This window comes from Halteromyces radiatus (genome assembly GCF_025201355.1).
Source record: "Halteromyces radiatus strain CBS 162.75 chromosome Unknown BX664scaffold_4, whole genome shotgun sequence".
NCBI lineage: Eukaryota > Fungi > Mucoromycota > Mucoromycetes > Mucorales > Cunninghamellaceae > Halteromyces > Halteromyces radiatus.
The window spans coordinates 1-22,205 of NW_026251690.1; the positions used below are offsets into that span (position 1 = coordinate 1).

Sequence of the window (22,205 nt, forward strand, 5' to 3'; positions counted from 1 at the left end):
TTCGGATCTTGATCTCTTTATTAACTCATTACCATCTAGTTCATCATTCTTTCCCTCTCTCGGTTCTTGCTAATATGGTGTTGACAACTACCACTGCTGCTGGTAAATCTGAAAAAAGGAAGACGAAAGGCAAATCTAGATACACAATACTTACCACTATCATTCTTTTTTTTTTTATACAACTAGGACAAGTTGAATGGACATGCATCAGGATCAACGGACGGAAGGTAAAAGAGAAACGAAACAAATGAATAGAGATGCAGCTGGATCAGATATTGTACATGAACATGCGATCAAAAGCAGTGGAATACGGACAGCCATATAGTGACAACATGACAACACGGACAAACGACATCAACTGAATGGATAGACTATCGCACTTCACTTCACTTTGGATTTTATCGCCATCGACTCTTTAATGGATGGGTTTAGTTACATTATAGACACAGTATTCTACGACATGTAGTATAGTATATTAGCTTCTTCAATAAAATTGTATTTATATTATATCATTGTGTTTATCCGTGTCATCATTGCCTCTATCGTCATCAACATACTAATAATGCATCAACTGGTCCAATTATACTACGTAAACATTATAGATCGTAAGCAATTAATCATTCTTACTAGGCATATCGTTTTATATGATGGTACTTTGATCTTCTTTTTTATTCATATTATTATCATCATCATCCTTATTTTTTTTTTCACTTCTAATGATCGAATGTTTATAGAATACCTATTTTCATCTTGAATATCAAAAAAAAAAAAAAAGTTTCCTATTATAATAAGAATTTGAGTTGTTGCACTTGGTAGGCCATTGCAAGTGAAAATACGCAAACGTTTTGACACGATGATGATGATACGGCGTTCCCTTTTTTTTTTTTTTTTTCTTAGTACATGCATGATCATGTTTTTTTTTTTAACTACTGATTTCGGTAGGTATTCTTTAAAATGCTAACAGGCTCCTTTTTTTCTCGTTTTACTCCTGCTTTATAGATACTCTTTTTTCATGTTTTACCCCTCCCTTATAGGTCTTCCTTTTTTTTTTTACCCCTCCTTTATAAATACTCTTTTTTTTACGACTTCTTTATTTTCTTTTTTACAGATACCCCGTTTATAGTTTTTTTTTTTTCTCACGTTTTCTTTCACTTAAAAATGAAGCTTGTGCCAGGCATCCTTATTCTCTGTGGGATTTTCCAATTGGTGCATTCTGCAAAGAAAAACCAGTGCGTGATGAACGCTCACCTAGGGAAGCATTGTGTTCGTCCTGTGAACTATATTAATTGCCTTTTGGAGGTCAACGACTTTTGTTTCCTTTTCTTTTATTCCATAATGCATTTTTATGTTTATTCAGTTGATTTCATACAAACATGTCAAATAAATGATTGTTTTGAATTACTTGTCTTTTACTATCGATGATATTGATGTTGATGATGAATGGTTCCGTATAAAGATGAATAAAAAAAAATATCATCAATCATTGTTAGTGTATCTCTGATACGAATAACGACAGTAGTGATTATTAGTGTGAAACGATAACAAGAACGACAATGATGAATAAATGGTTCAAAATAAGTAATAGTTTTTTATTGTAAAAATGGATGATATAACTACTAATGCTGACTATATAACATAAGAAATCGGATGAAGATATTAATCAAGTATATGTTTGTACCATTCATCTGCTATTATTGTCCAGGTCATGTCTTGTTGTTGCTGTTGTAATCCATTATTATCCAATTGATCCTATTATCCATCCATTTCATTGATCAATGCTGTTATTCATCCAGTTGATCCTGTTACACATCTATTCCGTTTATTCTGATGTATGGCCACCTAGTTGTATTCTTCTTGATATAAAATATTACAACAACAGTTAATTCTTTGTGTATGTATATTCCTTTTCTTTTCTTTTTAGATATTACCTGTTCTTTCATATTCTAGTAATAAAATTCAAAAGAAAGCTTGACGTATATCTTTGTGTACTATTGACTAGCAAATAATTTTGGTGGAGTAAGGTATTCCCTTTTTCGACCGTTAGGTGATATGAATGATCTAAGAGTAAGAAGAGAAAAAGTGTTAGTTTTATTCAATATATGAAGAAATAAACACATTACCTTTGCTTGTATTGGTGTTTTAAAGAAGCAAGAGTTTCGCTTTTGTTGTTAAAGATTACTTTCAGTGATTTAAGAGAAAAGGAAAAAAAAAAAAAAAGATATACGAGTGAGTGATAAAGTACGTACAATATAATTTGTTTCTTACCAGTAGTTTAATGATAAAGATAAGCATGATATGTATTATTATGTTTGATGAGGATGTTAGTTTATTGTATTGACGAAAAAAAAAAAGAAGAAGAAGAGAAGAGGATAAAGAAAAAAAATAAAAAAAAGGAAAAAAGGAAAAAAGGAAGAAGAAAAAGGCAGTGTGCGTAACCTGAGGGGTTTAACAAATTGAAGTGCGGCATTTTGTTTCTATTTTATTTTATTTCTTTCCTTCTCTTGCGTATTTTTTTTTATTTTATTTTTTTTCCCTTTTTAAGTCCAAACTCGACCTTATCAATCTTTTACGTTTCTTCATCTTTTAACAGCATCAGTCCTAAGAACAGCATGTGAAGGTGTTATAAGGCATATACTGATAACATTGTTGAAATATATCTTTTTTTTTTTTGGAACTAGTCCTGGACACTTACTAGTTATCAAGATAACCACAGTGAAACAGATACTTGAACTTGAATCTCTTGCCTTCGTGAAAGATATAGAACAGTTAATGCTTATATGTAGGTAAGACATAGAAGGAAAACAAAAAAAAAAAAAAGTAAAAATAGAAAAATACAATTGACGACTGACACTTTGATATTTTATTATTATTATTATTATTATTTATTATTATTATATTGTATACACGTTGACATTAATCTAATACAACTGGGTGGAACGACATATGATTGGACTTGACTGAAACTCAAAAGCGAGTCAATTGTATACCTTTGAAGGTCTTCTTTTTCCTAATTAGTTGGTTTCTCTTGGACATAGGTTGGACACAGGTGGATTTTTCCAACGTTTTTTTTTTTTTTTCCTACTTCCTCTCTTTGTACTCCATGTATAGATGCTCATTTCAATCTAGACGTTATTCTTCTCTTCTCTCGATTTTTTGCTATTCGATATTGTGTGTGGGCAGTCAATACTAATGGTAAATTAAAAAAAAAAAAAAAAAAAGAGATGCAAGGGAAATCTAGATACACAAATACTTACTACTGTCTTTTTTTTTTTTTTTTAAAAAAAAAAAAGTAGACTTACGATTAGGATGGATATACAACAGGGTGAACAGCAGATGGAAGGTTCAAAGGAAACAAACTGGATGGATGGACAGGCAACTGGATCAACTAGATGAACAGGTGATTAAAAGGAATGGAATGCATAACGATCATAGGGTAAATAACACGGAGAATGGCATCACATGGATGGATAGACTACAACACTTTTGTTTTCCACTGCTGACTCTTTGATGGATGGATGTAATTATAGATATGGTAGTGTTACGATGTTTAGCATATCATCTTCCTCAATAAAATTATATTCATACTATGTATTTATCGTACGTGATCACTGTTTCTATTGTCATCAACAAGTATGATTAACATACTAACAGCACACCAACATGAACCATTAAACTACATGAATATTTTATTATTCAGAGATAGTAGCTAACCGTAATTCTTATTCTGATATTCGTTTCCTTTTTCTGTCAATTGTTATCATTCAGCTTTTTATCTAGAAATCATGGGTGAAGTTCATATAAACGGAGATGCCACATTATCACTCCTTAATAAAATCACTCCTTTTTGAAAATTTTATTTTCCTCCTTAACACGTTGAAATAAAGAGATATAGAGTGATCCTCTTTTTTTTTTTTTTTTGTTATTATTGTTATTACTATTTTCTTTCTTCCCTTTAACAAATTAATACTGATGATGATCACGATAAAATCCTTCCTTTTTATATGTATTATTCTTGGATGGCTTTCATTACACTGTGTTTGTGATGATACACCATCAATGAAAGATCAAAATGGTGGAGATGATGATAGTAAAAGTGTGACTACAGTGGATGAAAAAACAGGTGCAGTTGTGAATGTAGAATGTAATGGACTATCTACTACTGAATTTCCTGATGCCACTTATCTCTATAAGACTGTCCTTGCCAAAGATGGTACAGTGGAATTAAATAAAAATGGTTACTTTGTTGTGGAATACAAGACAGCTGCAGTGGTGACAAAACCAAAAGAAAATCAAAAGACAACGACTCATAGTAAATTGTTGATTGGTATCCAGAAGATCATGAGCAACTGTAAACCTGATGATGGAAAGATATCTGGATTCTATACCCCTGAAGATAAAAATGATTACAGAATATGTTTAACTGGTAGCGAGGAGACAGATGATTGTTAATTATTATTTATTTATTTATTTATATTTATTCTTTTATACTAAGCAATAATAATAAAAAAAGAAAGCCTATTATATATATATATATATATATATAGATATTTTTTGTGTTTATTGCAAGTGGCATTGTCAAAGCTTATTTCCTTTTTTGGCGTATTTTGGAACTCCAGCTTGATTTTATTTATTATTATTTTTCTCACCCTCCTTTTTCCCTCTTTCTTTTTCTCTCCCTGTCTTATACACATATAAATATCATTTACATATATACCTCATAACCTAGGCTAATGACAAGATACCAGCAGGTAAAGATATTCATTATTCGCATAATTTATTCCTGAAAACTCAATTGAAGAAAAAAAGCTTTCTACCAAAGATGACATCAATGAAATAAACCACCTGGATACTCAGCCAAATACTTTTCAAACTGAATTGGAAACAACATTTAATGAATCTTTGGGCGACGATCAACATGGTCCTGTTACAACTGAATCTCGTCTTCTCTTACCTTTATCATCAGCACCCTCCTCTTCCAACTCTACAAGGTTCACTCGTCCTTTTTTTCCCCGTCGGCCAAGGTTGTTCTCCACCAATGATGGCGTATTTGCAAACATGTCAGCCAAACCCGAATTAGAAAAGGAAAGAGAAGAAGAAACGCCTCCAGTAAGTATAGATAATATAAAGAAAGTATTTATAGTGAATGATTTATTCCTCTTTCTTTTTTTTTTTTTTTTTTTTTTTTTTTTTTTTTTTTTTACATAAATATAAATATATATATATAGAGTTACAATGATGCTGCTCTTGATGTGACACCACCTTATTGGCAAACGACAGTGATTGCTCCTATGGGTATGGGAGATATGATCCTTGTGGAAGGGTTACCTGTAGGATCTATCTTTGTCTTTTTTTGGAATTTATTAGGTATGTAAAGAATAAAAAATATATATGGATAATTCGACTCATTTAGATGTGAATCCAAGTCTCTGCATCTTTTCAGTTTATAGGCTTCATTTTGACTCATCTTCTTCATACTTCTCATGCTGGTAAAAATGGATCACGGGCTGGTCTTGGTGTGTCTCTTGTTCAATTTGGATTCTATGTTCGTAGTCGTAAGTCGTGAATTCCATCTTGGTATCCAATATGAAAATATTGATTATTTTATTATTATTATTATTATATTCTATATGCATTGATGAATATATATATATATATATATTCAAGATGGTTCTTTGGATGGTCTAAGTGATGAAGATGATCCTGACGATGATGATGGTGATATAATAGATGGGAATATGGGTGCAGATATAGTGGCCTATTTTATTATGGTTCTTGGCTGGTTTATCATTCTTCGTTCAGTGTCCGATTACCTGAAGGCAAAGCATATGGAAAAAATTATCATGACGGATCCATCAACGACGGCAACTCTGGTTATAGATAGAACTGTTTGATTATATTATTTTATATACCAATTAATTCAATAAAGAATGCAATTATTATTATTTTTATATATACAATTATAAAGTTAAAGTTGTTTGTAATATGCCCACAGTGTAATGAGCTTGATTTATTTATTATGTAATAATAGAGAGAATGATACAAAAGTAAGAATAGAGAAGGGTGGTTGAAAAAAAAAAGAATGTCAACATATATGTATGTGTATATAATTTAATGTTATGTGTATGAAGAAAATGTGTATACAAAGTGAAGAAGGGGAAAAAGGGTAAGGGAGGTAGACAACAAGGGTAAAATCAGTTAATCAAATGATAAAAGAATGAAGGACCATGAATGGAGAAAAAAAAAGATCTATTTTTTGCTTGGGAACACCCACTACTTGCGATAGTTTTTGGATTCCTTTTCCAAGTTTTCCTTGAAGGCTTTTGAAAATTCATTGGCATGTTTGGAACCTATAACAATAATAATAAAGTTAAAAAATAATTACTTGATATTTAATTTAATTTACCTTTTTCAGTCAAAGAAGAGACATGTTGGTGGGTTTTAGCAGCAATACGATGGAAAGTAGGACTGGCTAAAAGACGTTCAGTGACAAAAGTTTGTACCCAAAAATTGACAAGACGTTGAAACATGATAAAAAGAGAGAGAGAGAGAGAGAGAGAGAGAGAGAGAGAAAGACAAAGAAAGAGAAGGAAAAAAAAAAAAAAAAGAAAATCATTAAATAATAGATTTAGACACCGTCACACCAAAGAATCGGATAAACTTTTTTATTCTTTATTTGAATCTAAATGATGATCTATACTAGGGTCTACAATTAACAATTGTTCATGCACTACATTCAAAGCTTCCAATGCGTTGCTACCATCTACTACACAAGAGATATTGATTTCAGAGGCTCCTTGAGAAATAATTTCAATACTAATATTGGCGTTGGCCAAGGCTGTAAATAGATTTCCTGCAATTCCCACTGTACTTTTCATATGCTTGCCTACCAGAGAAAGGATCGCCATATTATTCATCACATCCACCTAGATAAATAATAATAATAATAATATTAGTCATATATGAATCATCCATTATCACATTCGTCTACTTACTGATCCATGTTTTGCAAGTTCATTGACGGCAATATCCAAACTAGAAGAAACCATTTCAGCATTGAGAGCCATAGATACATGTACTTCTGAGGTTGAAATCAAATCCACTACTATTCCATGTTCATCTAGTGTTGTAAATATATTGGCTAAAAATCCATGACTGACATTTTTTCTATTGGAGTGGACATTAAGAACACAAATATTATCCTTGATGGTGACAGCTGTAGGAGATCTTTTTGATACATCGGAATGGAATCCATTTTGAGCCAAGATCGACATTGGTAGAGAATCATTATTTTCCTTGTTGGATGAGAGATCAGGAAAAATCACGGTACCTGAACCTGCAGGGTTTTCTACATTCTTGATTCGAATCGGGATACCAACACGTATGACTTGTTCCATAGTAAAAGGATGAATCACTTCTGAACCATAATATGTCAATTCAGCCACTTCTTCAGGAGTGATGATCGGTAAAAGACGAGCTTTTTCTACTTTGCGAGGATCTGCTGTAAAGATACCATCCACTTCTTTCCAAATGTGTAATTCGTTTGCATGTAATCCAACTGCCGTTAATGCTGCACATAAATCAGTATATCCATGGCCAATAGTTGATAACAGACTACCAGGTACATTTCCAAAAAATCCTTCAAAAAGTGAAATTGATTAGTTCTAGATATAGATTGGATCGATTTTTTTTTTTTTTTTTTTTACCTGTCAAAACAGGAACCTTGTTACCACATTCTTCCACAATGGTGGCCAATCTAGTTGCCAAGTAATCATAAAATTCTTGATTCAAATTATCGAATTCTTTATCAATCATATTGTTCAAATTGATAAATTTACTATCAATACCCTATATAAATCATTTTCATGTTAGTATATAAAAAAGGAAGTAGAAACGAATAGATAGATTACCTTGTCTTTGAGAAGAGCTGCTACTATTTGACAGGATAAAGTTTCACCCATACCAACAATGACATCCCTTGATCTTGGTGAGATTTCTTGAATGATCTAAAAGATAAATATAAGTAAAAGAAATGGAGGAGTTTCAAACTTACTTCAGCAGCTTGTAGAAAAGAACGCAATCGACGACAATCTCTATCCAATTGAGATTCCAATTGTTGAAGAATATCTTGATTCTGAATATACTGCCTCGCTACTTCCATGTGATCCAAAGTCAATTCCTTGACAATATCTAAATGAATCGTTGATCCTTCTTTTAGAGCCTCTTCGGCTGCTTTTAGTAACCTATAAAGATTTTTTTTTTTAAAAAAAAAGAAATGTTTAGTATGATGAAAACCAGATTTTAATTTTATCTTAACCTTTTCGTTGTTCCTAGTTCTTTTGTTTTGCCACTTCTTGCTGAACATACAATGACAACTCTATTCTTTTCCAGATATGAACTATTATATAGAATATATATATATATATATATATATTAGTAGTTGGTTTAATAATAATAGTAATAAAAAGGAGAAGTACTTACGGTATAATGTCAGTAGCAATAGTATCCAAATATTTGCCCACACTAGTTCCACCGTATTTTTGTACAATCCATGGTAAATGTGGTTTGTTTCCAACAGTAGTATTAGGTATAAAGGTAGAGGAATGAGAACAAGTTTGCATGTACAATAAGGCAAAGAAAGAAAAAAAAAAGACACAAAAGAAGAAGGAAAGAAAGAAAGAAAGAGAAATTAGAAAGAGATGATCATTTTGCGTGATAATGCAACTCCGCTAACTGCTTATTCGTGAACGCTCAGTCATTGATCTTTTGAATTTGTTTGAGTCATTTTTTTAAAGATTTTTTTTTTTTTGTTCCTCCATTTTTTTGAAAAAAAAAAAAAAATGTCACCAAGACTTTCCTTTTCTTTCTTTTCTTCTTATTTTACACACAAATGTATATCATATCGATATTTACACCATGAAATACGGAAACCAAAGAAAAAAGTAGCTCTCTTTATTGGATATAATGGTTCTGGTTATCAAGGCATGCAAGCGTAGGTAGATATCTTTATTATTATTATTATTATTATTGTTATTATTATCACTAACAAGAGTTCATATTATTATTATTATTATTATTATTATTATTATTATTATTTTAATTAGTAATCCTGGTATTCGATCAATTGAAAAGGATATATTCGATTCGTTATGTCAAGCTGGTGCTGTATCCAAATCAAACTCGGTAGATTTAAAAAAGGTACAATGGGTTCGCGCTGCTAGAACAGATAAAGGTGTTCATGCTGTTGGTAATGTTGTTTCTCTGAAAATGATTGTCCAAGATTCCGATATTATTCAAAAAATCAATTATTATTTACCTGATCAAATCCGTGTATGGGGTAAGAAGAGCAAAAAAATAAAAAAAAAAAAAGACAGAATATGCATATATATGTACCATTCACTTCCTTTTTTTGATATGATTAGGTTATGTGGAGACTCAAAAGTCATTTCATGCAAAGAAATTATGCGATTCAAGGAAATATGAATACCTTTTACCAACTTATACCCTGATGCCACTATTTGATCAACAGCAACTACAACAACAAAAAGAAGAAATATGGAAATTAAAACAACAATTTAGAATATCAAAAGCTCGATTGGATCAATTTAAACAAGTCATGACAAGGTTTATTGGAACCCATAAATTTCACAACTACACTATTAAACATGATGACAGCGAAATGTATGTGAAGCGACATATTAAATCTATCATTGTGGATGATCCTCAAGTGGTGAATGATAATCAAATGGAATGGATACGAATTCATCTACATGGTCAATCCTTTATGTTACATCAAATACGAAAAATGATATGTAAGTAAATAAATCAAATAATAATAATAATAATAATAATAATTACTAATTTTAATTCAAATGATGGTAGCGATGGCGATACTTACTCTACGAACGGAAACTCCTCTATCCATTATTGATCGAACATTTGAAGATGGGAAAATCAACATTCCAAAAGCTCCTGCATTAGGATTATTATTGAATCAACCGGTATATGATGGATATAATGCAAAGATTGATCTTGACCAAAGAGAACCTATTCTTTTTGACAAATACAAGGTAATCATAAAGAAATATAGAAGTAAAAAAATAATGATTTTATTATTTGTATAGGTTGCCATGGAATCGTTCAAGAAATCATATATTGATGATACTATTTTCAAGACAGAAATGGAACATAGAATGTAAGCAATGGAAAATGAATTGAATATTTATTTGGAACTAATAATATAATTTTAATTCATAGATTTGATGAATTTCTTGATACATTTGATAAACATTATCCTATAGATTTAGATTATAGTTATTTGAATAGACAAGGTGTTATTCCCCTTACCGCTTATATTACATAATAAAACACTTTTTACTCCAGATTTTTTTTTATTTCAACTACCGGTTCTCCCAGTGTGTGTACTCCCTAGTTGTACAACGGAAAACTTTATTCTTAATTCCCGTATTCACTGATTGGCTGCTTTAAATTTTTAGTCCCATCTTTTTTTTTTTTTTTTTTTTCCTCTTTCGTTTTTTTTTTCTTTTACAATTTTTTGATCCTTTCCTTCAACTTCTTATATTCAAAATGTCTAGAGAACGTGCTCAAGAATCTATTGATACTGTTAATCAATTGATTCATGCTATTGCTGCACTTGCACATATTGAACAACCTTTGTATATGAATCGTCTTGCCATACAAAAGTTAAAGATTGAAAAGGAACCTCTGGATACTGCCTATCAAGAAGCAGAAACAAAACTGTAATACTAGTGAACTATAATATTATATATTCATCTCAATATTTTTTTTTTATGTATAGCAATGTTTGGAAGACTGAAGCTGGTTATTTAGAATCTTGGACATGGCAATGGCTTCTTATGAAATTGACGGTAAACTTTTATATTTTTTTTAACTATATTATACTCATATCATGTTTTAATATAGTGTGGATTGGAAGAAGAGAAGAAACGTACAGCAAAGGGAATTGAAAAAGCTACGGCATTGGTGAAGGAAACAAAGGAAAATTTGGATGTGATGGAAGGCAAAGTACGGGAACTGGAGGAACCTAATGAAAAAAATGAAGTGGATCATCGGACATTGGTAAAGTACCGTGAAGATGTTACAAAATTACTGGATGATGTAAGTATTTAATAAAAAAAAAAAAAGATAGTACATATTTTCTGAAATTCATTGACTTTATAGATTTTGCAAGATGAACATTTTAAATCAGAAAAAGAACTCAAGGAACAAGTAGACGATATCGAATTATCATTGCAACAGGTAAAAAAAAAAAAAAAAAAAAAATGTGTTGATTGATAAAAAGTATATTTTTGTTTAATTTTTTTTATCTTGTTTCTATCTAGGTTGTTGATGATAATGAAAGAGTCAAAAAGGTACGGGAATTGATCAAGATCAGTGACATGTCATTATTGGAAGCTATTCTCGATTTACGTCAATCCAACAAAGAATCAAGTGTTGGAAAAGGTCAAGTTTATTTTCCTGAAATTGCTTTTCAATCTTTGAAAGAAGCTCGTGAACTATATCCTGATCTACCTAGTGTTGAACCTCCTCAAGAGTAAGTATCCAAGTAGAGGGGAGTGGCATGATGGACTTGCTAATATATATAATTATTTATTATTACTATTATTAATGATAGATATAAGAATGAAGCTGATGATACTGGTGCTTACTATTCTCCTATGCAACGTTATCTTTGGGATGTACGAAAACGATTGACGACGTTGTTGGAATGGTGCGATAACAAAGTATTGGATCTTATGGATCATGAATCGAAACAATTAGTGGCTTTGGGTGAAAAGGTGGATCAATGGAATATGGAAAGACGTCGCTTAGTGTTAGATATCATTTCACAATAGACATTTTTTTTTTACGATTTACACTTATAGTGTAAATTTATTTTGTTATTATCATGTTATATGTACATATCAACAAATTAATAAAATGGAAATTGTCATCGTTTGGTTTGGTCTGTTTTTTTTTTTTTTTTTTTTTTTTTTTTTTGATACTGATGAGGGTAGTTCCTTGATGATACCAATTTCTTTGTGTTAACAGAGACAATGATGATATTGAAGCTAGATGAATAAAAAGGTTTTTAAATATAAAGAGGATAATGATGTATCAAGAATGGTTGCTATGGATAATAAAATCAAAAGTAGAACACAACAAAAAAATAAACAATAATGTATTTCTTTGCCTTTATTGAAGAAGAATAAGATAAAAAAAAAATACTAGGTAGATACAAGGTACATCAAGCACGATTGAATCAAGTAAATGGGATATTAAAAATAAATTATTTGACAGGAGCAAATTGAACGGTAGGAGAACTAGATTGTTCAAACACAGTATAGACATTCTTCAAGAAGACATCACCCAAGATAGCAAAAGGAATGGAACCAGCCGATGCAAATCCAGCATAACAAGTACTGCCTTCATTTTGGAAAATAATATCCTTGCCAGGAACAACAAACTTGGTACCAGCAATACTGAAAGTCAAATCCTTGGGAGTTGAGCATGGAATAGTGAAAGTGCCATCACTGTTTTGTTGACCACCATATGCTTGACCGAGAGCTTGAGCAACACTGTCTTCCAACAAAATCAAAGTGGTACCAGTATCGACGATAGCATTGAAGGGATTTCTGGAAGGACCGGATCCAACACTAAAACCATCCACCTTGATGGACCAAAAACCTTTGAATAAATAAATAATAAAAAGTAAATGAATCAGTATGATATCATAAATTAAATAAATCATGACCTTATTTAAATATATATTTACCTTGAGAGGGATCCACATTAACAGTGGTAAACTTGCCTCCAACATGATCATTGTTGATACCACCAAAGACATATTCTATTGAAAGCAATAAAAAAAAAAGGATAATAGATTATCATGAGTATTTTTTTTCTTCATTCAGATACCTCTACTAAATAGAATCCCACAACCTTTATTATTATTATTATTATTTCACTTTACCACCACCACCACCAGTAGATTTTTTGCCAAGGTAGACACCAAAGATAGGTTTGGAAATGAGATTTTGAGCAATCAAGTTATCCACAGGAGTCTTGGTATTTGGAACAGAGGCAATTGTGTTGAAACCAAGACCAAGTAAACCATCGTTAGGACCTTGAGCGAAAGAGCTGGATTCTTGTTGAGCCAATTCAATACGTTGGTTCTTGATGGCCAAACCACCAAGAGTAACAGTATCAATACCAGTAACACCATTGGCGTGTGAACCGTCACCATAACTAATCTTCCAGGGTTTGCCTTCTTTTTTGTAAGTGCTAGACTTGCTGGGGTCGTATTTGTGTTGTCTTGAGCTACAACCCGAACATAAAGTAGAAGCTATTAAAAAGGAAAAAGAGAGAGAAAGAATGAGTAAGAAAAAGAAAAAAAAAATGACAGCGTAGTTTTAAACTTTTTTTTTTTTTTTTTTTTTTTTTTTTAGGGAACATACCAATCCATAAATCACTACTACCAGTGTCAAAATCCAATTGAAGTTTTTGAGGAGGGGTACCAAATTCAACTGTACCATAATATTCAACATCATTTCCATAATCAGTCATGGGTACTGTACCAGCTGAGGATTGAGCAGAGACAGAGAAACGAGCATACTTGGCTTGAGCTTTGAGAAGAGATCTGGTAGCATTTTTGACATAATGAGGATTAGCTTCCAAGGGGAAAGAAAGATGTTGATCAGCAACAGGAGCAGCTTGAATCAAAGCAACTGAAGCCAACAAAAGACTAGCGTAAGTATATAATTGCATTAGAATAATAGAGGGTTAATGAAAAAAAAGGAAAAGATTTAGTTGTCATGGATGTTCTTTATATACCTTTTTGATTTCAAAGTGAAATAAAGTAATAAAAGGGACTTCAAATCTACGTTTCTTTTTTGGGATTGATTTCCTTAAAGAGGATAGCGGAAGTCAAAAGCCCCAGTTATCTATATTATCTAAAGAGATCACGTCTTTTGGATTACCAATAGAGACATATACCGGGTAAAAATAAAAAAAAATTAAAAAAATGAATGGTAAATGATCATTGTATAACAAAATATAGAAGAGATTAACAATTTCGGTAACATTCTCGTTCTCTCTTTACATTGATCCATTTTTAAGGAACAGCATTGAATCTTGTTGTAATAATGTGCATAATTAAATGTTACTCGAAAGTCAAAATTCAATGAATGACAAAATTTACTAACCAAGTATGGGAAATCAGTCCTTTCTAGAGCATGATTATACCAAGTTTCTTTTATTTCTACATGTGAGTATAATCTATATAGCCGTAAAAACGGAATAATAATAATAATAATAAAAAAGAATGCCAAAAAATAGAAAAAAAAATAAATAAAACAATAATAATGAAGAAATGATGATGATGATGATGATAATACTAATAGAAAACAAAAAATACAAGAAAAAAAAAAGAAATATCTATAATCTAAATAATTTGTTCCCGGAAGTACTTTTGTAACTTGTTTGCTTGCATTCCCACCCTTGTCTTGTAATCTTGATGAATCCGTTTTTCCTTGAATGCCTCTGTTGATTTTATTACGCCTCGTTTTCCATCCGTGATCATTCTTCGTTGATGACTTGAACTGAATGAGCGTAAGGATTCAAATACATTAGAATCAGAGTATTGTCCAATCAATTTGTTAATCAAAATAGAATCGCGTGTCTATACAATAATAATAATAATAAGAATAATAATAATAATAACTATTAAGTAACATATTCTCTTATTTTTTTTTCATATAAAATAGTATCAACTTACTTCTTCAGGTCTTAACTTTTGATCGTAGTACCGTTTCATATGACGATGTCCTACCACAGCACCAGAAGGTAATACCAAAGATAATTCATCATCTGCCAAGTGAAGTTGATTTGTAAGTTCAGTCAATTCTTCATCAATATCTACAGTTTCACCATCTTCCGGTTGAGGATAAGAAGTAGAGAAATCATAAAAGTCCACTAAATCCACAGCATCATCTTCATCTTCATAGGCCAATTTACAATGTCCTTTATCAGTCTATATATATATATATGATTGGTTAATAAATAATATCAAAAAAAAAAAAAAGAAAGACTTACCATATGTTTTCGAACAGCATCCATAGATGAAAATCCTTTTCCTTTACCATTGCAGAATAAACAAATGTTTCCCACACTGATCTTTTCACCAAGATATCGAATCAATCCTTGTAAATCCACCAAGAATTCAATGTCGGGTATAAAGAAGCTATGTACCTTTGTCATATGAGTCATGTTTTCCTCAAAATCAATAGAAACATGTTGACAGAATAAACAGTCTTTTTCAGTCAAACGAGGAGCAGCCTTGATTTTTGCATCAATCTTGGACATGATTTCTTCTTCTGTTGTTTCTTCAGTAAAGGTCATATCCAATGGTTTTTCTTGTACTATGTCTTGATTCTTTTTTGCTCGAGGTACATATTTGGCTAGCGAGTCCTTGTGTTTTTTGGATTGAATATGATTATTGTATTGATTTTCAGTTCCAAAAGATTTTCTATTTAATAAGATAACAAAAAAGATATATATATATATATATATATATTTGAGATCCAAAGTACAAACTCTTTTTATTTTTATATAAATCTTACCTGCAAGCATCACAATAACCTTTGAATACTGGCTTTTCTACTTGTTTTTCAGTTTCTTCCTTTCGAGCTATATATATATATATATATGTATAAAGTATAATGAGAATCTATATCGATATTAATGTTCTTATTATTATTTTATTTATTACCTTGATCTTTTTGTTCAAATTGTTCTCGAGTGACAGGTGGTAGATCAGCTACTTTTCGTTTCAAGTTATACCGATGCCAATCTGATCTGTAATGAAGTCTTTGAGTTTCAGCAGATTCAAAGGCTACTTTACAGGAAATACAAGTATATAGTCCTGAGGATGGTACAAGGTTTTCTGACATGACACACTGTATATGAAAAGTAGATTGGGAGGAAGAATAAGCTCTTTTTTATGTAAAAGAAAGAAAAAAAGATAAAAAAAAAAAAAAAAGGAAGACTGGGAAAAAAACCGTCACCGCTTAGGTGCAAAAAAAAAAAAAAAGAGTAGACCGCAGATGGGTACCCCGCCTTTCCAGCAACTTTTTTTTTTTTTTTATCTCATATAAATAATTGACAATGGCAGCTGCTCGACCTGTCAAATATCAATACCTTATCTCAAAGTATTAAAAAAAAAAAAAACTTAACAATAAAAATAATAATTCTATTTAACTAATGACTTTTTTTTTATATAATGTCAATAGAACGGGAGACATTGTTTTCTCTGTAGCAGTAGGCACCTTTGCGTACTTTATTAATGAAAAAGAAAACCCCAATGCACAAAATGGAAAAGGACTATTAGATCTTATGGATAGAAAACGTCAACGTACCATTGAAATCCGTGAACGTAGAAGACTAGAAAAAGAACAACAAGAACAATTATAGTACTAATGAACAAAATAAAAGGCCAATCCAAGCAAAACTCTGTCGGTCTCTGAATTTTGTCCATTCATTTTCAAGCAACAAAAAAAAAAAAAAAAACTTATTGACTCCCCTTTTCTTCCACTTTTTCTTCATTCTCTTTTTTTTTCCTCTTCTTTTTTTTTTTTCTTATTTACCAAATAAATAAATAAAACTTATTTTTTTTCCAATAAAACAAACCCCCCATACATCAAACAATTTTTCTTTTTTTTAGTATGACTTCAACATCATCTGTTACTTCTACGGGTGACAATGTTACTGCCACCACTACTACTACTACTACTACTTCACCTCCTTCTACTCAACAACAAGAACAACTACCTTTAACAAGTTCCTCTTCTTCAGGTGCTAATGATGCTATCAATCCTTCTGCTTCTTTATATGTTGGTGAATTGGATCCTTCCGTAACTGAAGCAATGCTTTTTGAAATGTTCAATATGGTTGGTCCTGTGGCAAGTATTCGCGTTTGTAGGGATGCCGTTACTCGACGTAGTCTTGGTTATGCTTATGTGAACTTTCATAATATGGCCGATGGTAAAAACTTGTCTATGACTAGGTCTATGACTAGAGCTTTTTTTTTTTTTTTTGACTGACGGTTGGAACACTGTATACTAATCTTCTCTTTCTCTCTCTCTCTCTCCTCTACTTTTTTTTTTCTTTTTTTTTGATAAAAGGGGAACGTGCTTTGGATAGTTTAAACTATACTCTTATCAAGGGAAAACCATGCCGTATGATGTGGTCTCAACGTGATCCTTCGTTACGAAAGACTGGAAGTGGAAATATCTTTATCAAGAATTTGGACTTGGCTATCGACAACAAGGCTCTTCATGATACATTTTCAGCATTTGGTAACATTTTATCTTGCAAGATAGCTACTGATGAAAGTGGAAATTCCAAAGGTTATGGATTTGTACATTATGAGACGGAAGAAGCGGCTGAAAATGCTATTAAACACGTCAATGGTATGCTTTTGAATGATAAAAAAGTGTAAGTACCCAAAAAAAGAAACATAGACACGCATAGCGCCGATCCCTGGTTGGTGGCTGAGTTTTTTTTTTTTTTTTTTTTTTTTTTAAATGATAGATTTGTTGGTCATCATATTGCAAGAAAGGAAAGACAAGCTCAAATCGATATATTACGCTCCAAGTTTACCAATGTATATGTGAAAAATTTGGATGTAGATATTTCTGATGAAAATCTTTATGATATCTTCGTCAAGTATGGTCCTGTGACGTCTGCTTTGGTGTCTCGTGATGAAGATGGTACTTCGAAAGGTTTCGGCTTTGTCAATTTTGAAAACTCGGAAGATGCACACAAGGCAGTGGATGATCTGAATGAAAAGGAAATCAATGGCAAGGTACTTTATGTGGGTCGTGCTCAAAAGAAATCTGAAAGGGAAGAAGAATTACGACGACAATATGAACAAGCCAAATTGGAAAAATTAGCCAAGTACCAAGGTGTTAATCTCTATATCAAGAATCTGGATGATGATATTGATGATGAAAAATTAGGTCAAGAATTCTCTGTATATGGTGTCATTACAAGTGCAAAAATCATGCGTGATGAAAAGAACAACTCGAAAGGTTTTGGATTTGTATGTTTTTCTTCTCCTGATGAAGCTACCAAGGCTGTTACTGAAATGAATGGTAGAACGATAGGTTCCAAACCAATCTATGTCGCTTTGGCTCAACGAAAAGAAGTTCGTCGATCTCAATTGGAAGCTCAAATGAATCAAAGAAATCAAATGCAAATGCAACAGGTAAAAAAAAAAAAAATTGTAGATATTTCGATTAATAAGAGATGGATTGATTTTATTTTATATATCTATTGTAGACCGTGGTTGGAACACCTGGTAGCTATATGGGAGGAGCACCTATGTTTTATGCTCCTGCTGGTGGATTTCATCCTATATTCCCTCCTAGTGGTAAAATGCCTCGTCCACGTTGGGTACCTCCACCTCAACAAGGTCATCATATGCCTGGCTTTGCTGCTCCAAGAGCATATCCAATGCGTCCTCCTTTTGGTCCTCGTGTTTATCCTCCTGGAGTTACACCATCACCACCTTCTCTTCAACAACCAGATCATCCTAGTTTGACGGCGAAACAATTGGCATTGGTCTCCCCTGAAGAACAAAAACAAATGCTTGGTGAAGCTTTATACATGAAGATTGCCCCAAAACAGCCTGAACTCGCTGGAAAGATTACTGGGATGCTATTGGAGATGGATAATAAGCAACTACTCGATTTGGTGGAAGATCAAAAGGCTTTGGAAGGAAAAGTCAATGAAGCTTTACTGGTGTTGCATGAATTCAAGAATACCGATGGATTAGAAACTGCTGATGTTTAGTATTCATCTATCATAACTAGTTACTCGTTTTTTTTTTATATATATTGTTTATTGTTAGTTTTTCATTTTAGTTTATCCCATTTCGAATTTTTTTTTTATATGTCGACTGAAATATAGAAATAAAAAACGATTCTCTTTTTTTTTTTTTTTTTTTTTGTCCTTAGTATACTTCTTGATAAGTGATCATAAATGGATGATTGATATGTAATGATTGAAAATCAAACAATAACGATTACTATTATTTTATTTGGCAGTGATGTTGCTTATGATAAAAGAAGCTGTGTCTGTCAGCTGTTCGTACAGTTTATTCACTTTAAATGAGACAAAAAGTAAAAAAAAAAAAATATAAACAAAGAAAAAATAAATTTGGGGATGATGGAAAATAAATTTGGGAGTGAAGGGAAAATCAAATTGGAATATCATGGGGTGCTATATTTAAAAGATAAAATAAAAATATATATCAGTTAGTACATCATCATTATTAAAAAAAAAAAGGATTACCCAAAACACGTAACTTAGACCGTTTTAACTACGGTCAGGACGATAAAGCAAAGAGGAAAAAGAAAGACTGCTATTGCTGACAGGATGATTGGAGAATTGGTATTGGTTGACGGGGGAACATCCAACATGATACGTTGCTCGTTTTGCTATTAGTTGTGCATAATGTAGTGGTGCACAGATGGATATTGCATTGGTCGTTATTCCTATGTGGTAGCTTAGACCCAACGCACATCAACACGAACCATAATGATTATAAGAGGAGCACAGAAGGAAAAGGAAAAGCAGACAGACAGACATGATTGATAAAAAACCTCTTGCCTTGAATAAAAAGTATAGACACACCAAACGACCACACAGATTAGCCCTAGAGGTACCTCTTGATTAGATCTACAATGATGATGATTTTATATTAGATGATGAAAATAGTTATCTTATAATAGCAATTGTTACTTACTTGTTTTTTTGTTTCTTCTTTGGAGTATTGATAAAAAAAAAGACATAAAATAAAAAGAAAAGAGAGAGGAAAATTCACTTTGCGAGTTTAGAAAAAAAAAAAAAAGAAAGAAAGAGAGAAAGAGAGATGTGCTTGAAAGGAAAAAGGATAAATCACAATCATCCCTCTTTTATACTAAATCAACTGAAATGGACAACATTTTCTTTGTTTTGCCTCTTTTTTTTTTAGCTCCCCCCTTTTTTGAAGGTAATAGTAATGAATCAACGAATAGATGTACAATGATGTAATGCACAGTACTGGTAAACAATTAAAATAAAAATAAATAACTTCTTTTCTTTTTTGACAACTTCACTTTTCTTCTCAAATTCTTAATTAATCTTCTCCATATTTATCAAACAACAAATGAATCGATGAATAGATGTATACTATTAATCAATCAAAATGAAAATAAATGGTCGTCTTTTCTTTTTCTTTGTTTTGTTCATTATTTGGCAACTTTCTTTTCACTCTCATTGGTAGAATCAATGAATAGATAGATAAATGCAAATAGGATGACATGTGATGGAGTAAATAAGGAAGGAATCCAAGGGAATTTATATGAATTAAATCATCATCGATATGTCAATCATCAAAGTTCAAAAATCAATCATCAACGTCATTTATTTCCATAATACAGAAAAAAAGGATCATCGTAAATACGTTCGAACACTGGTGTAAATAGGGAACAGCGCAGACAAAAGAAGAAAAAAAATGCAATCCACAAAGATCAGTCTTGACCAATTTAAATGCCGATGGCTACCAGCCTTTTTTTGGGAGGGGGGATTTGTTCCCTGGTTCTTTTGTTTCTTTCTTTTCTTTTATATTCTCTTATTGTTCCTTTCTTCATGTCCGAATCAACGAAACAATCAACTAATAAAACGACATCAGTTGCAGCCCCTTGTGATCACAAACCATTACAAGAATGTCTATTAAGGAACAACAATGATCGATCAAAGTGTATGAAAGAATGGAATGATTTTCAACAAGCCTGCCAAAGGAAAAGGTAAATACTTTTTTTTTTATATAAATAAAAAGGAAAAAAAGGAGGATAAATTGATTATGTTAAATAGGAAAAAAAAAACAAGTAGTATGTTAGTTTACTCACCAGAGATTTCTCTTTTGTTTTGGAATGGACGGGATCGTAGGAAAGAAAACTGTGAAGCTTGTCAGAAGGATTGATCATTGAACCCATTATTATAGATTAGACACTTATATCTGTACACACACACACATACACTCACATAGATAGATATCGTTACCCATTTATTCACACTTGTTTATATAATAAAGGACTTGGTCTCTCTCACACTTTGTCCCATATTTATTTATTTTTTAACTTTGTCACTAAACTTATGGAATGAATTGTACAACATGTTATAAAGAAAAGATGGATCGTCTTCTGGTTTTATCTTTAACTATTTCATCTTCATCTGGTCTGGCAATAACAACAGCGCATGGACAGTGATGAACACAATAATCACTTACACTTCCTAGGAAGGCTCTATATATATACAAACAATTTTTGATAAGATGATCAGTTCCATTTTTTTTTTTTTTTTTTTTTTTTTTTTTACCTTTTGATAGCACCTAATTTTCGAGAACCCATTAAAAGCACATCAGCTTTAATTTCCTTGACTTTACGTATAATTTCTTCTTCAGGATCACCAATTAATGCAATGGCTTGACAGGCAATATGTTGATCACGGAGTTTTCTTGCATTTTCTTTCAATAAAGAAATACTTGCTTCTCGTTTACTACTATCTAATTCTTCAACAAAGCCAGATGGATTTACATAAGGACCTACTGCAGCATCAATCCTTCTTGTATTGACAAGTACTACCTATATTTAATCAATTATTAGTTATAAAAGAAAAAGATCATCCTTTTTTTTTTTTTACGAGATCTTTTTGTGGTTGAATAAAGTTGATCAATGCCCATTTTAAGATATAATCAGCTGATGATTTATCAATAGAGATCAAGATAACACGTTCCAATTTTCGTTGAATATCAGGTTCATGACTAAACTTTTCAATTAATTCATCATGTTTACTTTTTGTACTTTTATCACTCATAATTGATGTTATAAAAAAAAAAAAAGAAACATAAATGAAGCGGGATTATTCGTTTTATTTATTTGATGGGTAGATAAATCAAATGTTTTTGATTTCCCCATATTCTTTTGAAACCCCCCAATAGGAATGATTTATTATTATCATTTAACTATTGAATTCCTCAAAGAGAGAGAGATGGAAGTCTTCCTAATTCCGAAGATGTCTCATTATGCTCCTCATTTTTTGATCACTTGATTATTTCAAGCAAGACAACCCATTACTAAATATGG

At 31.6% G+C, this 22,205-nt stretch overlaps 11 protein-coding genes across 11 annotated transcripts; 6 read left to right on the top strand and 5 right to left on the bottom strand.

The window, feature by feature from the left end:
• Positions 1 to 74: 74 nt before the first annotated feature.
• On the top strand, positions 75 to 466 carry BX664DRAFT_349097 (uncharacterized protein; the record flags this gene model as incomplete). Its single annotated transcript, XM_051547593.1, has 3 exons — positions 75 to 102; positions 187 to 227; positions 371 to 466. 3 exons carry the CDS (start codon positions 75 to 77, stop codon positions 464 to 466), a joined length of 165 nt encoding a protein of 54 aa, XP_051399475.1.
• Positions 467 to 3,942: 3,476 nt separating this feature from the next.
• BX664DRAFT_372760 (uncharacterized protein) lies at positions 3,943 to 4,449 on the top strand (the record flags this gene model as incomplete). Its single annotated transcript, XM_051548679.1, has 1 exon — positions 3,943 to 4,449. The coding sequence occupies exon 1, from the start codon at positions 3,970 to 3,972 to the stop codon at positions 4,447 to 4,449; it is 480 nt and encodes a 159-aa protein (XP_051399476.1). The 5' UTR covers positions 3,943 to 3,969.
• Positions 4,450 to 4,650: 201 nt separating this feature from the next.
• Positions 4,651 to 5,964, top strand: BX664DRAFT_330980 (uncharacterized protein). The gene is made up of 5 exons (XM_051545053.1): positions 4,651 to 4,748; positions 4,807 to 5,106; positions 5,226 to 5,364; positions 5,424 to 5,552; positions 5,665 to 5,964. Exons 1-5 carry the CDS (start codon positions 4,731 to 4,733, stop codon positions 5,889 to 5,891), a joined length of 813 nt encoding a protein of 270 aa, XP_051399477.1. The 5' UTR covers positions 4,651 to 4,730; the 3' UTR covers positions 5,892 to 5,964.
• A 7-nt stretch (positions 5,965 to 5,971) lies between these two features.
• BX664DRAFT_330983 (uncharacterized protein) lies at positions 5,972 to 6,554 on the bottom strand. The gene is made up of 2 exons (XM_051545054.1): positions 6,404 to 6,554; positions 5,972 to 6,347 (listed from the first exon to the last, which is right to left on the bottom strand). Exons 1-2 carry the CDS (start codon positions 6,525 to 6,527, stop codon positions 6,271 to 6,273), a joined length of 201 nt encoding a protein of 66 aa, XP_051399478.1. The 5' UTR covers positions 6,528 to 6,554; the 3' UTR covers positions 5,972 to 6,270.
• A 91-nt stretch (positions 6,555 to 6,645) lies between these two features.
• BX664DRAFT_330987 (Aspartate/glutamate/uridylate kinase) lies at positions 6,646 to 8,646 on the bottom strand. Its single transcript, XM_051545055.1, has 7 exons — positions 8,479 to 8,646; positions 8,315 to 8,395; positions 8,051 to 8,240; positions 7,908 to 8,003; positions 7,704 to 7,845; positions 6,993 to 7,636; positions 6,646 to 6,923 (listed from the first exon to the last, which is right to left on the bottom strand). Exons 1-7 carry the CDS (start codon positions 8,616 to 8,618, stop codon positions 6,663 to 6,665), a joined length of 1,554 nt encoding a protein of 517 aa, XP_051399479.1. The 5' UTR covers positions 8,619 to 8,646; the 3' UTR covers positions 6,646 to 6,662.
• Positions 8,647 to 9,264: 618 nt separating this feature from the next.
• Positions 9,265 to 11,873, top strand: BX664DRAFT_262598 (pseudouridine synthase; the record flags this gene model as incomplete). Its single annotated transcript, XM_051540726.1, has 11 exons — positions 9,265 to 9,334; positions 9,420 to 9,809; positions 9,880 to 10,067; positions 10,122 to 10,192; positions 10,255 to 10,310; positions 10,595 to 10,757; positions 10,817 to 10,820; positions 10,942 to 11,140; positions 11,210 to 11,277; positions 11,361 to 11,572; positions 11,654 to 11,873. 11 exons carry the CDS (start codon positions 9,265 to 9,267, stop codon positions 11,871 to 11,873), a joined length of 1,641 nt encoding a protein of 546 aa, XP_051399480.1.
• Positions 11,874 to 12,188: 315 nt separating this feature from the next.
• BX664DRAFT_358301 (rhizopuspepsin 2 precursor) lies at positions 12,189 to 13,845 on the bottom strand. Its single transcript, XM_051548026.1, has 4 exons — positions 13,476 to 13,845; positions 12,992 to 13,363; positions 12,794 to 12,868; positions 12,189 to 12,705 (listed from the first exon to the last, which is right to left on the bottom strand). The coding sequence occupies exons 1-4, from the start codon at positions 13,783 to 13,785 to the stop codon at positions 12,308 to 12,310; spliced, it is 1,155 nt and encodes a 384-aa protein (XP_051399481.1). The 5' UTR covers positions 13,786 to 13,845; the 3' UTR covers positions 12,189 to 12,307.
• Positions 13,846 to 14,344: 499 nt separating this feature from the next.
• On the bottom strand, positions 14,345 to 16,021 carry BX664DRAFT_295903 (C2H2 type zinc-finger-domain-containing protein). The gene is made up of 5 exons (XM_051542175.1): positions 15,788 to 16,021; positions 15,639 to 15,705; positions 15,112 to 15,544; positions 14,795 to 15,049; positions 14,345 to 14,698 (listed from the first exon to the last, which is right to left on the bottom strand). Exons 1-5 carry the CDS (start codon positions 15,966 to 15,968, stop codon positions 14,462 to 14,464), a joined length of 1,173 nt encoding a protein of 390 aa, XP_051399482.1. The 5' UTR covers positions 15,969 to 16,021; the 3' UTR covers positions 14,345 to 14,461.
• A 603-nt stretch (positions 16,022 to 16,624) lies between these two features.
• Positions 16,625 to 18,999, top strand: BX664DRAFT_330998 (Polyadenylate-binding protein, cytoplasmic and nuclear). Its single transcript, XM_051545056.1, has 4 exons — positions 16,625 to 17,058; positions 17,199 to 17,511; positions 17,608 to 18,283; positions 18,358 to 18,999. The coding sequence occupies exons 1-4, from the start codon at positions 16,740 to 16,742 to the stop codon at positions 18,868 to 18,870; spliced, it is 1,821 nt and encodes a 606-aa protein (XP_051399483.1). The 5' UTR covers positions 16,625 to 16,739; the 3' UTR covers positions 18,871 to 18,999.
• Positions 19,000 to 20,650: 1,651 nt separating this feature from the next.
• On the top strand, positions 20,651 to 21,155 carry BX664DRAFT_331000 (uncharacterized protein). Its single transcript, XM_051545057.1, has 2 exons — positions 20,651 to 20,867; positions 21,010 to 21,155. Exons 1-2 carry the CDS (start codon positions 20,710 to 20,712, stop codon positions 21,041 to 21,043), a joined length of 192 nt encoding a protein of 63 aa, XP_051399484.1. The 5' UTR covers positions 20,651 to 20,709; the 3' UTR covers positions 21,044 to 21,155.
• BX664DRAFT_372762 (uncharacterized protein) lies at positions 21,141 to 21,936 on the bottom strand (the record flags this gene model as incomplete). Its single annotated transcript, XM_051548680.1, has 3 exons — positions 21,141 to 21,365; positions 21,439 to 21,704; positions 21,763 to 21,936. 3 exons carry the CDS (start codon positions 21,934 to 21,936, stop codon positions 21,239 to 21,241), a joined length of 567 nt encoding a protein of 188 aa, XP_051399485.1. The 3' UTR covers positions 21,141 to 21,238.
• Between the last annotated feature and the right edge of the window lie 269 nt (positions 21,937 to 22,205).